General features: G+C 40.9%; 1 protein-coding gene across 1 annotated transcript; it reads right to left on the minus strand.

Annotated features, from left to right (window-relative positions):
- Positions 1-14839: 14839 nt before the first annotated feature.
- On the minus strand, positions 14840-16972 carry c1ql2 (complement component 1, q subcomponent-like 2). Its single transcript, XM_027025785.2, has 2 exons — positions 16205-16972; positions 14840-15501 (listed from the first exon to the last, which is right to left on the minus strand). The coding sequence occupies exons 1-2, from the start codon at positions 16784-16786 to the stop codon at positions 15322-15324; spliced, it is 762 nt and encodes a 253-aa protein (XP_026881586.1). The 5' UTR covers positions 16787-16972; the 3' UTR covers positions 14840-15321.
- Between the last annotated feature and the right edge of the window lie 528 nt (positions 16973-17500).

Below are 17500 nucleotides of genomic sequence, written 5' to 3' on the forward strand. Positions count from 1 at the left end.
AGCACTCTCCACCATTTCACTGCGCGTTATACTGTGTATGACTATGTATGTGACAAATAAACCGAACTTGAACTTGAATAAACGTATGTGTTTGTTTAACGTGCCTCGTCCCCGCATCCTGCTTAGCTAACACTCGTTACAGCTCTGGATATCCAGCGCTTCCAGAGTGAATTCTAGACATACACAGACACATATACATACACAAACAACATCTTTATTCTGCCTCTGTATACAATACAATATAAGTAAGTTCTTATTTGCTGTTTTCTTTTAATGTTTGATGTTGAATGTTTAATTTTTTTCTTGAGCTTCAAAGGGATATTGAGGGCAGTGTGTAAATTAATCTACTGGAGTATGTAGCAAACTTTCTATTACCACAGATTAAAATCATGAAGCATTTCTTGTACTTAGAACAGATTAGTTTCCAGTTAGCTTGTAGTGAATCTTAACAAGATCAATCAGTATATAATCATGCCATTCAATTTTTTTCTTCAACTACAAACAGTGCTTTACCTTTGTAAGGCAGGAAAGTATTTACTCCTATAAGTAGGAGCAGAAATATAACAATCAGTGGAAGACAGCGCTCCCTTTGTGCCGACTTTGTAGGCTTCAAATCTGTAAAAGGATCATGACCACAGCACACCGTCAGGATGCTGCTGTTAACGGAAACCATGGAGCAAAAATGAAGTACGATGTATTACCAGCACTCACTGAGATTTTATATATATATATATTGCTAATCCGTGAAGTGTGTGTGTGTGTGTGTGTGTGTGTGTGTGTGAATAGAGATAGAAAGCGAGTTCGAGAACATGTATAAATGTGTTTTTAAAACAATAAATGTGTTCTATGTGTAGAATACAAAATACATGTATCAGTAGAACTTAAATAGGATTAAAAAAAAAGTAGTCCGACTGTATTCCATTACGGTTACAGAAAAATGGCAGTAATTGAATTACTGATACATTTTAATGATATGGTGATAAGGAAGGATCACACACTTCCTTTTTTTCTTATTGTTATTTACTTTTTGAATGGTTCTAATCAAGTGAACACTTCCCATGAGTGGTGCTGCAAAACATCAAATGTAACCTGCGTTTGTTGTTGTGTTCTTATCCTGAATGTGTTTTTGGGTCTTTTCCTTGTAATTTGTGACTGGAAATGGACCAGCATTGTAATATCTTTCTGGTGTGAGTCATGCTTGTGCTTGGCATGTTTATGTGGATAGCTTTTACACATCTGCTGAGTTGTTCATGAGACTGCATGAAGAAAATGCAAGAGCTTGTGGGAGCTTGTTGGTAGCCACACTGGCTGGTACTATAGGGGACTCGTGCCAAAACTCTTTGCTAGTTAATGTACAAAACAAAAGTAATCTTTAGATTAGGAACACCAATCTATGTTTAATAAGCAATCAGTAATCTGTAACAGAAGATTTTTTTTAAGTAACCCTCTCAACAGTGTGGGTGTGTGTATGGTTGCATACATGCTTGTTATTGGACTGTATTTTCAGCTTTGTATACTTTACATACTTTGCCAAAGAATGACTTGGGCTATGGTTCCTAGTAGAACATTAAAGTACTTCTCCATTAACAGACATCCAGCTTTTCCCACTCTGAGGACACTCCCCCCAGCCCCTCACACACCCCTAGCTCTAGTGTGACTAATTAGCATAATGAAACTCTTATCGAAGTTAAGAGAGGTCAGCCACACTGGCCTTTAGCTAATGAGAGACGGTGGTACCAGGGGACACAGAGCATGAGCAGACACTAAGATCAGCTGCATACACACAAATACACCACACACACTCTCTCACACACACACACACATACGCAGGGTTCTGTAGAGTTCACCTCTATGCACATGTATAATTCATATGGCTCTGTCTTTAGCTGTGACTGACAGCTCCCAGCTCTATACCACAGTACCCCAAACAGCATATCACTGTACACTGCATCAAATACACCTGACACTCCCACCCACAAATCTTAATTTGTATTTAATTTAATTTCTTATTTTTTAATATTAAGTTTTTCAGTTATCTGCAACTATATGATTAAAACATTTTAAAGAAAAATGGCTTTTTTTTTCTCCCCTGTTTCCTCTTCCTTTTGTGTATGTCAGTAATTGCCAGATAGGACTACAGTGGACTAAAACATTTCAATCAGTAAACTGAGTGCGTAACAGTTTGTACTGGGTGAGTAACAACTGCAATGTGTTATTCTGACCTGGGTAGACACAGCGGGTTTCTCATAAATGGTTTTGTTGGAAGGTAATAACATGACAACAATAATTTTTCTTTCCATGATCGGTTTGTGAAGAATCACAAGTTGATGTAACATGATTAGTGGTAAAATATGCAAAGTGTATGGCAGTTGTTGCCTTCTGAATGTAGAGAAATGGATGACAATCACAACAGCAAATTCAAGATTTAACCATGTATTTGCTTTTGGTAATGTTTGCAGTTACATTATATGACCAAACATGGACCACAAGGTCATGTACTTACAGAAATATTCTTATTATTGAATTCAGTGGTTTCAGCCATACCCACTGCAAACAGGTGTATAAACCCAAGCACACAGCAATGCTATCTACATAGATAAACATTGCCATGGGTCATACTGAACAGCTCAGTGATTTTAAATGTGGTACTGTCATAGGATGATACCTTTGCCACAAGTCAGTTGAAATTCTAACATTTCTGCCCTGCTAGATCTGTCAGGGTCAACTGTGTTATTGTTGTGAAATAGAAGCATTTAGGAGCAACAGCACAGCCACAAAGAGCTAGAGCAGGCAAACTCACAGAGTGGGTCCACCGAGTACGGAAGCACCTAAAAACAGATTATCCTCTGTTGCATCACTCACTACAGACTTCCAAATTGCCTCTGGAAGTAACAAGAACTGTATGTCTGGAATCTGAGGGGAAAAAATAGTACAGGTCAGGGTTTGATCATGGCCCCTTAGTTCCAATGAAGCATAATATACTGCATACAAGAAAATGCTTTCACCTCTATGGTATCAGTTTGTGATAACAAGTTTAGCCTTGTTCTGCTCCAGCATGGCTGTGTCCCTGTGCACAAAGCAAGGTCCATACAGACATGGTTTGCTGAGTTTGGTGCAGAGGATATACAGTCACCTGCACAGAGCAGAGACCTCAACCTCACTGAACAACTTTGCTATGAATTGGTAGTCTAACATTACTGCCTGACCTCACAAATAATAATCTTTTGACAGAGTGGGCATGAATACTAAAATACAGACTCCAAATTCTTGTGAAATTCCTTCCCAAAAGGGTGAAAATTGTTACAGCCAAAAAGGGGTGATAGCAACTCCATATTAGTGCGCATGGTTTATCCAAGTACATATAGGTATAATGTTCATGTGTCCACATACATTTGGCCATATTACTTATACTGTCAAGTGTAATGGAACCACATGTCTTTTGCATTCACATTTAAGGCATATTTTCAACATAAAAGATAAAAAAGATGGATGGAAAATCCATTAATATTAGAGTGGTAATAGCAAGATATAATAAAATAAACTGCGACATTCATGTGCGTGTATGTATTTGTGTATGTGTGTAGGGGTGTGTGTGTGTGTGTGTGTGTGTGTGTGTGTGTGTATGTATTTGTGTGTTTGTGTGTGTGTGTGTGTGTGTGTGTGTGTGTGTGTGTGTGTGTGTATGTATTTGTGTGTGTGTGTGTGTGTGTGTGTGTGTGTGTGTGTGTGTGTGTGTGTGTGTGTGAGAACACATTCTGTGCTAAGGGAGATGCAGCTGGCATCCAGAGTCAGTGTTTGAAGGCTTCAGGCCAAATGTATATTTTGGGTCCTCTCTTTCTCTGTCTTTCATGCACGCTTTCTCAGCCACACACACAAATCTTCTGAACCTTCACGTTCCTTTAGGGTAATTCTAGCTGGGAGTTCTAAAACCCAGAATAATAACACAGCAGTGGTGCTACACATCTACTGAATTAATCAGATAATAATCTGGTGTTTGATAATGTGAACACACCTAACCCTTTCAAATTTCTGTTCAGAATAGGAACAGAAAAGATAAGAAATGCACAAACCCTCAAGTTCCACATGACATGTGAAGGGCAGTAACATTATTCACATTAACACTGACACATAAACCAGAAACTAGAAAGCTGGTTATGATTTCTAGTCCTTTGAAATAATTTTTACTAGCATAAACAATGTACCCAGTGATAAGAAGCCCACCCAGCCTCTTCCACTAACTGGCATCTACAGGCCACCAGGACCCTATTCAGACTTTATTAATAAGTTTGCAGATTTCCTTTCTAATCTAGTCACATTAGTAGAAATAGCCATTACTGTAGGTGATTTCAAAATTCACTTTGATAGTCCCCAAGACCTTCTGAGATCAGCCTTTAGTTCTATATTAGAATCAATTGGATTCACCCAATGTATAAGAGCACCCACACACAATGGCTGATATACACTTGATTTAGTAATGACACACGGGTTAGACATAGAGAACATAGTCATACTACCCCAGTCTGATGCCACCTCAAACCATTCCCTCATTTCATTTGAACTACATATTAGCCACACTATTGTAGCCTCACCTCGCTACCATGACAGATGGAAGTCAGCCAGTGCATCTAGATTTATTGAAAATCTCCCAGACTTATAATATGTGACTGGGATACCCTCAGATGCTTAGAATCAGTATTTTGCTGCACACTCAGTGATATTTCTCCACTTAAAAATAAAAAATGAGGGACAAAAAAATAGTACTGTGGTATAATGATCACATTCACAATTTAAAACAGAACACTTAAAAGATGGTGCCGCACTAAACTTGTAGTCTTTCAGCTTGCATGGAAGGAGAGCCTTCTCAAGTGTAGAAAAACACTTATTACTGCTCAAACATCTTATCTCTAATAGAAAATAACAAAAACAATAATAGATTTCTATTTAGTACACATCTAACTACACTGTGTGTACAATTATTAGGCAAGTTGTATTTTTGTGGATTCATTTTATTATTAATTTTATTTTATTATTGCTCTCGGTCAATCCGCAATGTTAATAAACATCAAACCTGAATATTTAAGAAAGTAAAAGTGAGATTTTGCCTTTCTTCGGACAATATCCATGTGTGCATAATTATTGGGCAAGGATTAGTGTGCAGAATTATTATGCAACTATATGAAAAATGGACATTTTCCCATCTCACTTGCTTATTTTCATCTCTTAAAGTGAGAATAATAAACAAACAACACAAAATTTACAAATAAACAATTAAAAATAATTTAAAAAAATCAGTGACCAATATAGCCACTCTTCCTTTCAATAACAGTCATAAGCCATTCATTGAGTCTGTCAGGTTCTTAATCTGTTGATGATGAACAACAGCCTCCCAGACACTGTTCAGAGAACTGTACTGTTTTCCCTCACCGTAAATCTCCCATTTAAGAAGGGCCCACAAGTTCTCAGTAGGGTTTAGGTCAGATGAGGAAGGGGCTATGTTATTCTTCTTTCATCTTTAAGGCCTTTACTGGCTAACCATGTAGTGGAGTACATTGATGCATGTGATGAAGCATTGTCCTGTATAAAAAATATGGATTTCTTGAAAGATGCAGACTTTTTCCTATACCACTGCAAGTACTAAGTATCTTCTAAAAGCTGGCAGTAGGATTGGGAGTTGATTTTGAGTCCATTTTCAACACTGAAAAGTCCAAATAGCTCATCTTTAATAATACCAGCCCATAGCAGTACCACATCTCCACCTTTGGCAGTTGAAGTGGAGCTTTGTGCCTGTTACTGATCCAGCCACGGGCCCATCCATCCAGTGTGTCAGGAGTCACTCTCATCTGATCAGTCCATAAAATCTGTCATCAGATATTTCTTGGCCCAGTCTTGATGATTCACCTTATGTGTCTTCTTCATTGGTGGTCAGGTTTCAGCCTTCCTTACCTTGGCCATGTCTCTGAGTTCTGAACACCTTGTACTTCTGGGCACTCCAGTTAAGTTGCAGTTCCAGAATATGACAGCACTGGAGGATAATGGGTTCCTGGTCACTTCATGTTTGATTCTTCTCAATTCTTTGGCAGTTAATTTGCATCTTGAGACCTTTTTCTCAACATGTTTCTTGCGACCCTGTTGACTATTTCCAACAAAACATTTGATAGTTCTGTTATCATGCCCCAAAATTACAATTTTAAGAGTACTGCATCCCTCTGAAATTAAGCATATTAGAGATATCATTCAGAGTATTAACGTGACATCGGACAGCTACTTGCAGATCAGAACAACCAAGCCAAAAAAGGATCTAGAATCCTTTACACCTATCCAAGAATCTGAACTTGCAGTACATCTCGGATCTTGCACTCAAAATCCTCCACTTGCCGACTATATTTGCTGCCCACATGCTTTCTTAAGGAAATCCTACCTGAAGTAAGTGGACCATTTCTAAATTAAATAAACTCCTCCTTGAACATTGGCTACATACCTAAATCGTTCAAATTAGCAGTAATCAGACCGCTTATCAAAAAATCTAATCTTGACCTTGTCAACATACGGGCAAATCTCAAACCTTCCATTTATTTCCAAGATCCTAGAAAAAGCTATAGTTCAGCAGCTAAGATCATACCTGAATCAGAACCAGATACATAAAGTCTTTCGGTCAGGGTTTAGGCCTAATCATAGTACAGAGACAGCACTGATTAAAGTACTTAATGACCTGTTGTTGGCTTCTGACCAGGGTTATGTTTCTGTGTTTATATTGCTTGATCTGAGTGCAGCATTTGACACTATAGGTCACGACATTTTACTAGATAGACTCAAAAATGTTGTTGGGATTAGGGGATTACCCCTTTCCTGTTTTAAATCTTATCTAGCCAATTGCTACCAGTTTGTTAACATAAATGAGACTTTTTAGCATACAACAAGGTTAGCTATAGTATCCCACAAGGATCTGTTCTAGGGCCTCTGCTTTTTTTTCTTTATTTATGCTTCCTCTAGGTAACACTGTGTTCCCACTGCTACACTGATGATACTCAACCAAACCAGAGGACATCTATCATCTTAGTATTACTGAGGAATCCTGACAAAACAGATCCTCACTCTCTAATTTCTTAATGAAGTTACCAGTCATGCTGGTGCCTCTTTCAACATCAAAAAAGAAGAGTCCTTAGAAAAGTTAGGAGCACATATTTAAACTTTCTCCCTCTCTGCCTCCATGTGTCTTGTGCACACGTTTCTTTCCTTCTCTTCTATAAGATCGGTAAGAATGATTGTTGAGAGGAGAGTGTGTGCAAAGATGTGGTAGGAGGTGAAGTGTGGGCCTCGGTGATGATGTGTCAGGATGATGGGAAACTCTAGATTTAACAGGCACTCACATAGATCTGAGAGGGAAGGTTTGAGTCTTCAAACCCGGAGGCTTAGCAGGTCTCACTGATGGATCCTCCATAACTCCATAACAGCCTATTATGTAAAAGACTCATGAATAGAGATGGGACGGCTGGCGAGGCAGTGAGGGGGAGGGTTGGGAGCAGAGGGATGCGCTGAGGTTGCCGGGGCCAGAAGAGAAGGTGAGGAGCCGGCCAGAGATCTTCACACCAGCTCGCTCTGATTTACTCTCTCATTAGCAGCCATAACTCAGTCGCCATGACAACTCGCCACAGGCCAGGCAGCCTTGCAGCCGACAATGGAATTCAACAGTCGCACAAATCACATGATCTATACAATCTGCTGATCACACGGCATTTAATACAGAGAGAATGACATCGTGGAGAGCGCTGCTACTCTAAAACTCATTTAAAACATTTAAGAAGGGGGTGACCTTTCTATATCAGTTGCCTGGTCCAGAGGCGTGTACCACCTATTTCCCATTTCCACAGCCACTCCCATTTGGCACTGGAGGAAGGTGCACTATCTTATATATGCCTAATAGATGCGTTTCAAAACCAAGCAACTAGAGCTTGCTTTATGACCCTTTCATTCCATATTCTATATCTGTACCATCCTTTGGGAGAAATGAATGGTTGTTATATAGTATTATACATTCAGTATTATACAAGGTAAGAATTATAACTATTCACTTCCATTTGTCATTCAAATGACATTTCATATTTGACATATTAAAGTCATCTAAAAAAAAAAAAAAGCCCCTACAGGAGGGGCCCTCGTTTGACTGGAATTTACAGCAAAGAGGATACTAGGTCATTTCACAAGTTGTCAAAATCAGCTATTCAGCAAATGATGACTTTATAATTGTTCATTTCCTGACCAGTCACATAGTTAGAGAAAATCCAAGTTGTGCAACTTTCATCTTTATGCAGGGTGCTTTACGAGGTTGTTTCTAGATGTACAGGCTTTTGACTTCTTCACAGCTCTCTGTTCTGTTGCAGAGAGTCTTTTATGAGTTCTCCACAATCTTAATTTGACTTTAGGTATATAGGAGAGTCTATCACATCAGATCTAAGTTGCTCTTCTTATTGTAGCCAACATCATCTCTTTTCATGGTATTGCAGGATTTGGCCTAGATAAAATTTAAATGATTAAAGGCTAGCAGGGCAGTGACTTAAATCAGGGGTGTCAAACTAGGGAAACCTCTAAACTCTGTAACCTCCTAGGCATAATGTGTGCTGATGTACTGACACTTAATGACCTTTGAAATCTATTTGAAGGGTCAGGTTCATTCTCATTCATTGCATGAAAACATGCAGGTCTCTCCTGTTTAGAAGGAAATACAACCTAAGAATGATCTTACACACATGCACTTGCATGCACACACACACACACACACACACACACACACACACACACGCACACACACACACACACACACACACACACACACACATATACACACACATATATATATATATATATATATATATATATATATATATTTTATTTTTTTTTTTTTTTTTTTTTTTTTTTTAGTGTGATGAAAAGTTTATTACGGTATTAGCACTGTACATGTGGCAAACAAACAACCATGCCATCTAAGCCTACGGGTATGATAATATAATTTGACAAGAATGTGAACATGTAAACAGGGTGTGTCTGAATTTGTGTTATGTGACTGAATAACTCTGCAGAAATCTACAGAAAGATTTAAAGCTATTTACGTTTATATCCACTAAAAATATTAAGATCACCATAAATAATGTACTGAATGAGGCGTGTGGTTGCTTTTCTTGAGAGCCCTTTGAGTTTAATTAGATGTTTTGTATATTATGTTGTATATGTTGTATTTTAATATGTGGTATAGCTATTATCCTGGCCAGGTCTCTCTTGTAAAATAAATTATTTGATCTTTGATTCTTTGCTGGGACTTCCTGATAAAATAAAGGAAAAATAAATCTAATTAACTACAGTTCAGCTGCCCAGTCCAGAACTGTTGTATGGCAGTAGAAATCCTGACATCATTGTAAAAATTACTTAAGATTTCAAAGCCAGATATTACTCATTCCTACACACACATACAGAAAAAGAAAGGAGAATTACACCACAAGTCATACATTCAGAAGAACAGGTCAACAGCTCATAAAAGTTACGTGACAGAATTTATGCGAAGAAAATGTCATCAGATGCAAAATCAACTTTTAAAAATGCCCTGCTCCCTACACACACAGACAGAGCCTTTAAATCAACATCTTGAAATGGCAGTAATTCTCCGTGGGTGCTCTGGTTTGCTTTCTGGCTTTGATTTGTTGACAGATCTGTAGATGAATCAGCAGATATTGAGCGAAAGGTGCCAAATTCTAACAGATGAGCCCCTGTTGCCCCAGCTCTGACCACGACAGGCTGAGAGGTCATGCATACAAGAAGATGGTACGCCAAAAACACGTGAAAAGGGAACGTTTTTGCATATTGTGCTGATGTAGTGTCATAAATAAAACTGGCCTTTTATTATCTGAGCAGTGTGGTGGAGTAGAGTTTAAATGGCATGCTGTCAGGGGCCTGCGGCCCCAGAGCATAAAATGTGAATAAGCATTGATGTTGGATGGAAGCAATGTATGTATAGTTGGGTGGATTTGATGGTGTATGCACTTTTATTATGCTTCTTACATTACAGATTATCTCAGCACCTGCCATAAAGCTCAGAGCAAAGCTAAGCTTCACTGAAGAAGTGTGTGCCCTGCATTGCAAAAGGAGTCCAGATTCAAATTGAATCTTGAGTCAACACAGCAAGCAAATCCTGAATCACATGTCTCTTGTTTCAGTGGATGGTATGCACACAGAGTCCAAGAGTTATGTTCTTCATCTCCTTTCCTGGTCTAGGCTGAGGGAAGAAGCCTACTATTTCTCTGTTGTGGTATGAATGGACTGGATGCTGTTTTGCTGTTATAAAACTCATATAGGAGTTTCCAGTGCCTTTCCAGTGTGATGACAAAGTTTTACAGGCCGAATAGAGCCCAAATAACTCATTAAGAACCATTAAGGAGGCCAAATGATTTTCATACTTCAGTATTGCATCCAAACCCCTGCAGTGCATCAAGAACTCTTTTTAGTAAGAGAGTAATATGGTAATAGTTGAACTGTATAGACAGCTAGAGGAATATTAGGATGTGCGAAGAAGGATGATTATCACCTCCCCCTTACTTCTCTCCTTCCCCCATCCACGTCCTCTGGCCTGCTGTAAAATATGATTCATATTTAATAGCCTGCACTTGCCCTGCAGTGTTGTGTTTTATCATTGTTTAATGCATGTTAAACAGCACTCTCTCTCTCTCTCTCTCTCTCTCTCTCTCTCTCTCTCTCTCTCTCTCTCTATCTCCCTCTCTCTCTCTCTCTCTCTTCTCTCTCTCTCTTTCCCCCGCTCTCTCTTTCTTGCTCACTGTCTCTCCCAGACTTGTTCAAGTGTAGTGGACTGTATGTGGGATTAATAGGTAGCATAAAGAAAACAATACAGACAAGAGAGACTAGGAAGAAGAGCATGGAGAGAGAAATTGTGTGTGTGTGTGTGTGTGTGTGTGTGTGTGTGTGTGTGTGTGTGTGTGTGTGTGTGTGTGTGTGTGTGTGAGTGTGTGCGAGAGAGAGAGAGAGAGAGAGGGAGAGCGAGAGAGAGAGGAAGGGGGGCCATTTTAAAAATGGATCATAGAACGAGGCCAGGCAAAATTTAGCCAGTTACTGGCTTAGCTGGCATGAGCATCATGAGGGTCCTGCAGAAATGAGCTTTTCACGAGGGGACAGTCGCTCCTGACAAACCCTGAGGTCACCACGAGGTCACGCTTTCATGCCTGACCCCCCCGTCCCCGAACCGCCACCAGCACTCCCGTTAGCTTTCAGGTGTCACCACAGTGTAGGCAATAAAGGACAGAGCAGTGAATATCAAAAAGAAGTGAGACACAGTCTGTAAAGGGAGTGGAGACGAAAATACTCTGTGTTCAGACATACAGCAGCATAAACCAGAATCATGGACAAAAACAGGAAGCCATGAGAAAAGGTGTTTGTGGTTTTCTCCTTCGGGTCGAAATGCGAATAGCGGTACGGAACACTCCAGAGCTTCATGTGCACATGAAGAGTTTACAAGGTTCTGGGGGAGGGAGGGCTGCAGCAGAGGGCGATGTCGCTCCAGTGGAGGCATAGCGAAGGCCTCCAGCGCCCTGTTGAGATGTCCTGTGTGCAGTTTAATCTGACGAGTGTCTTGGAGGACTTTATTTATACTTGTTACTGGATGCAGTTGAGGTAGGGCTGAGGTGCTCAGGGGTGCATGTTTGAGTCACTCTGAGTTACAGATGAGTCCAGTGCATTAGATACATTAGTTACAAATCCAGGGAAAAAAAGTCAACTCTGCCATGGACATCCACAGCAACGAGGCACAATTATCTCCATTGCTAATGACAATAACTACAGTAAGCACTGTGGTGGCACGCTAGGGAAGGGTCTAGTCTGACTGACAGAGAACACAAGTGACTGACAAAGCACAAGTGAATAAGGTGGAGTTTGATTTTGAAACAACATTGTATGTATAGAATTTTCTAGAACATGTATAACATGTATATAACACTGACTCTAACTCATGCATTCTATTAATTTTTAAAAAATAATTATTCCTTGTTATTTTTTAAGTAACAGTAAAGCCATTTCCACAAAATACTGGGGAAGTTAAAGTTGGTAGACCACAATATCTAGCAACTAATTTAAGAGCTTTTTACAATTCATAATCCTGAACATAAACTGCTCTAGAGCAGGACCAGCATGTGATGCAAGTTTCTGTGGTGATGAAAAAGGAAACCATCATTGGGAGACAGACATTCTAGGGTTAGCCCAAGCTAAGCTTAGCGTTAGGTGGCTTAATAAATCCTGTATTGTGAGACAGGCCCCAAGTGTCTGTGTTTGGACTGTCTTTTACTTTATTTATATTTCTCTCCTTATTTAGCCATATCTGGTAAAATGACTCGATCGGGAGGAGTAAAGTAATCAGTGGCATCATCTTTTACTGCCATATACACCCTGCAGGTAATTATATATATAAAAGACCCAGGATTTGTACAAAGACAGATGGGTGTTGGTGGCAGTGCTCAGTGGCAGCTCTTTGATTTAAAGTGTTTCCTGTACTGTCCCAATGTCCAGCAGTGAGTTAATGAGGAAATAAAGTGACATTGACACTCAGGGGCTTGGCCTAACGTAATGGAGTCACTATAGTCACAGGCAGCTCTGACAGCCATGGGTACTGATAAATGTGTGCCATTTTAAAAGTGTATGCATATGTGCATTTATGTAGGATGCTCTCCACAACACGGGGGAGGGACCTTACCGATTTGTGGAATGTATGTGTGTGGAAAGTGTAATGTGATTAATATTTGCCTTTGGCTTGTTACACTTTGTGACCACCACCTGTGCCAGATCTCCCAAACAGTATCATCTTAAGTGACACTCTCACTTTCTCTCTGTGCTGACACACTCACACTCACACACACACACACACACATACACACACACACACACACACACACACACACACACACACACACACACACACACACACAGGTTGATTAATAGATGATAAGCATACATCATCCTAGCTCTCCCAAGATTCTGTATTCACACAGTGTAGACCACAATAAGAGCACAGTTCAGTAGACTCTAGCATGGTCCTTTAGAAAAACTGAAATAAAGCAGCTTTCAGTGTGGATTCATCTGAATTCATGGCTTGTGTGAGCAGTCATACAATTTTTGTATTGTGTTAAATCCTGTGAATCTCAGGGATTTGGAGTCACAGAAGCATTAACAAGTAGAGCTATGTGCTCATATGCAAATCAAGCATGGGGTGTGATCATCACCTGTCTGAAAAATATGCCACCATGAAATATGAAATTAAATGATGTCAAAATAGGTATAGCATACATTCATACGAATCCTAAAAATATAGGAATCACATAGTTAGGAAGCTAAGAATGGTTGAATGTCTTTCTTATTAACACTGAGAACAACAACATCAATTTTCTTTTGGGTCTTACCATAAGCTTTTGATATCCCCATATGTACTGACTGAATGTTGACAAAATTTAGCTTTATATGATTTATTTCAAGCTTAATTAAAGCTCACATTTTTCAAATATCAATGTATAAGATGCCTTAAAATTAGACTCTTCTACATTCATTAACATTCATATCATCTTACATATTTCTCTGAACAAGGAAACATAAAATTTGGGTATTTGTAGTCCTTGATTACCTAAACCAAAGAATGAACAATGACTGAGGTCATCTGTCTGGGATGGCATGTCTGGAATGTTTTTGTGTTGGATAGCCCAACAGAGCCAGTGGGAGTTCAGAGGACAGTCTCTCTGCGAGAGAAGGAGAATGATGGATGATTGCTTGTCTGGCTAGTGCTGGGTGTTGGTGGAGGAAGCTCATCTGACCCTGATCCTCAGTCACCTCTGAGTGAGCCAACAGCCAACAGCTCACAGGAGTACACACACATGCACACACACACATGCACACACACACACACATGCACACACACGCGCACACACACGCACACATACGCACACACACGCGCGCACACACACACACGTACGCACACACACACACGCGCACACACACGCACACATAGGCACACACACACGCGCACACACACACGCACACACGCGCATACACACATACGCACACACACGCGCACACACACGCACACATACGCACACACACGCGCGCACACACACACACATACGCACACACACACACGCGCACACACACGCACACATAGGCACACACACACGCACACACACACACGCACACACACGCGCATACACACATACGCACACACACACACACGCACACGCACACACACACACACACTCTATATTGCTCTCTCTCTCTCTCTCTCTCACACACACATGCACACACACACATGCACACACACACACACATGCACACACACGCGCACACACACGCACACATACGCACACACACGCGCGCACACACACACACATACGCACACACACACACGCGCACACACACGCACACATAGGCACACACACACGCACGCACACACACGCGCATACACACATACGCACACACACACACACGCACACGCACACACACACACACACTCTATATTGCTCTCTCTCTCTCTCTCACACACACATACACACACACACACACGAATAAATGCCTAATAATTAGTTATTTAAACCAATTAAATATCTTTTCCAAATCATCATTTACTCATTTACTGAGACACTAAAATCTAATGTATGTGAGGGTGACATCTTACAGAAAAGCAGTTAGAGCAGTCTTCTAATGACTTTAATAACCCATTACTAACATTTGTTAGTATCTGAACATTTGTTCTGTTTTTTTAATTCTTGATGAACTAAAAATGAGAGACTTAACACAGAACATACAGTACATTACAGTTCACAGCCTCTTTTTCATTAACTCGTTTGAGTTTCAAATAATATTTTATGAACCTGAGGATATAATGTATTTAAATACACATAAAGGACCTGGTTATATAAAACATAATTTATTGAAGTACATAAATAAGTATTGACAGTTGAGTATATGTTTTGTTACAGGACAAGACATTGCATGAGCTAGCCAATTATAAAATCTATATCAGACAGGTCTACACTAATAAATCTTACTTAGTCTTACTAATTATTCTTTTTGACATATAATTTGTTTAGGTTTGACACAGAACACATAGTCAAACAGAAAATGGCACATTCAGACAACATAATTTCTCACTGGTTAGGCGTTATGGCCCGAGCCAGTGTCGGGTAGTGATCAGTCCCGATTCCCACAAATATACATACATGAAAGACTACAACGTGCGGGTCACCGTGGAAGACGGTCTGCTGGAATGTGCCGATTAGTGTTCGATTAAATCGCTCAGTCCGGGTACAGAATAAAACCAGAAAACGTACTGTATTTATTGTTGTTGCCGCCGTGTGCCTTGCCGCCGTCAAGTTTCACGTATATCTCGTCACCTGAGTCCAGATGTAGCACCACACTGTTGCTCGCGTAATCGTAGTTTTGGTCGGCGTCCTGGGCAATGGCACTCGCGCGCACCTATTCAAGGGAAAAACGCGTAGCATTGAAGTCGCTTAATTTAGGTGTTTCACAAATGCGCATTTAATTTGCGCTATCATAATGAAAAAAAATCATAATATAGCATATAATGTAGATACGTTATCTTTGTTTTATTTCAGTTCATACATGTCATCTTAAACCTGTACAACTGCAGTAGTCCTGTCGATATCTGACACTTTACACAACACTCTATAAACCGTTAAATATTGGTTTATAGAGTGTTGCACTTTGCTTGCACAGCTGATGAAGGACATCTGTCCTCGTGTTTCTCTAGAAACTATATATAAACAGGGTAAATAATTATAATCCTGGTGCAATTATTGCAACTTCAATGATTTTCTGAAAACTAATTTCCAAAGTCATTGCTGGAGCATGAGCTATTGGACCGCGTAGAAACCAGTTTCCACAAGAGCCCCACCCCAGCGCCGCTCTACAGTTATATTGCAGATTGTTTGTTCCACACAACCCATTTTTCCTGAGCAGCTTAGAAAGAATCGGCTCAAGGCGATCGCACTGAGAGCGCGCTCTGCCCATCGATTTTGTTAGCGTGACTCTTTCGTTTTGCATTAAACAAAGATGCGTCCGACTTCCCCAAATTATTCACGTTGACTAAAACGTCCAAAGTACTCATAAAGTGCTTTCATATACCGTCAAAACTGGCCTCTAACTGGATGCCATTTACCTGTCCGTTTTTACAGAGGTCTGCCCACATGCTTGTACCATCTCCTCCACGCATTAGCACGTGATACGTAAAGAAGTAGATTCCAGACACCTGGCATGTGAACTTGCCGGTAGAAGGATCGTAGTGATTGCCCAAGTTTGTTACCACATCATCAAACCGCAGAACTTCGTAGCCCTCGTGAGGGTTTTTGAGACCTACATAAAAAGCAATCTTGATGCTTCCGAATGCTGACCCAAATTCTCCCGTCTCGGTCCTGGCAGTTCCTGACGCAAGTCCGGTAAATCCAGGTTTCCCGGAGTCCCCCCGGTCACCGGGTGGTCCTCTCGGACCGGGAGGACCCGGCTCGCCGGGCGGACCGCGGGGTCCAGGTTTCCCCGGGCGCCCGGGTTCCCCTTTAGTCCCTCGCGAGAATGGTGGAGGCGGGATAGCACCAAGGTCCTGAATGACCTCCAGTGCCGTCGCACTCGGTTTGGGACTGTATGGATCGCAAATCATGCGACAGGTGCCCATCATCTCGTAGTGCGCGGAGATCTTGGCAGTTTGGACCAGCAGCGGAATCGCGATGACCAGCGTCACCAGCATGACGATGCCCACCGCAGCGCCGACGACCCGCTTCCTGCGGAGCACCCAAGAAGCTCGCGCCAAGAAATCTGGGTGGCTTTTGGAGGCAATGGTGACACGCTGGGTCCGCGCTGAAAAGCACCACAGGAAAACGCAAGCGGACCCAGAAGATGTCACTCTTCCCAGAAATGTAAAAATCGCACACAGTCAGACATAAATCTGGGCTACTGTAACCTTAAGCTCTGTTCAGCAGAGGCGACTTCATGGAGTTGGCAGCGTAACTATTCTGTGTTCACTAGAACTCGGGACTGTGTGAAGAAGGCTGCGAGCGAGTTTTGCCCCGTCTGCAATCGCGAAGGAGTGTGAACACGCGCTGACGTAACTAACGTAGGGCAAAGCCTGATGTAATTGCTATTACGAGTCCCAGAAATAATATTATCATCAAAATGTATGAATTTCATTCCTCACTTGTTCCGGAGATTACGTGGATCAGAGTGCGTTTTGGACGCCAATGCATGCTCATTTCGATGCAGTAATGACAATTCTAGTCCTTTATCTTGGTCCTGGGTGCATTTATTAGCATGTTTTAGCACCCAGAACGTGTTGACACCCACGATGAAAGTTATCGTCGAGCCGTGATAGTTGAAAGCCTGTTTATACCTCAAGGACCTGTGGTAAATGAGCTAATTGATGTTCATTACAGTGCGGGCTGAGGCCCGGTGCGTCTGACTGCCG

The sequence above is a fragment of the Electrophorus electricus genome, chromosome 2 (assembly GCF_013358815.1).
Source record: "Electrophorus electricus isolate fEleEle1 chromosome 2, fEleEle1.pri, whole genome shotgun sequence".
Classification (NCBI taxonomy): Eukaryota; Metazoa; Chordata; class Actinopteri; order Gymnotiformes; family Gymnotidae; genus Electrophorus; species Electrophorus electricus.

Bases quoted from the DNA above. Each gene is read 5' to 3' on its own strand.
- c1ql2 (XM_027025785.2), bottom strand. From the start codon at position 16,786: ATGCTGGTGACGCTGGTCATCGCGATTCCGCTGCTGGTCCAAACTGCC. The intron at 15,502-16,204 runs GTAAATGGCATC...TCCCTTGAATAG, and splicing joins ACCTCTGTAAAAACGGACAG to GTGCGCGCGAGTGCCATTGC.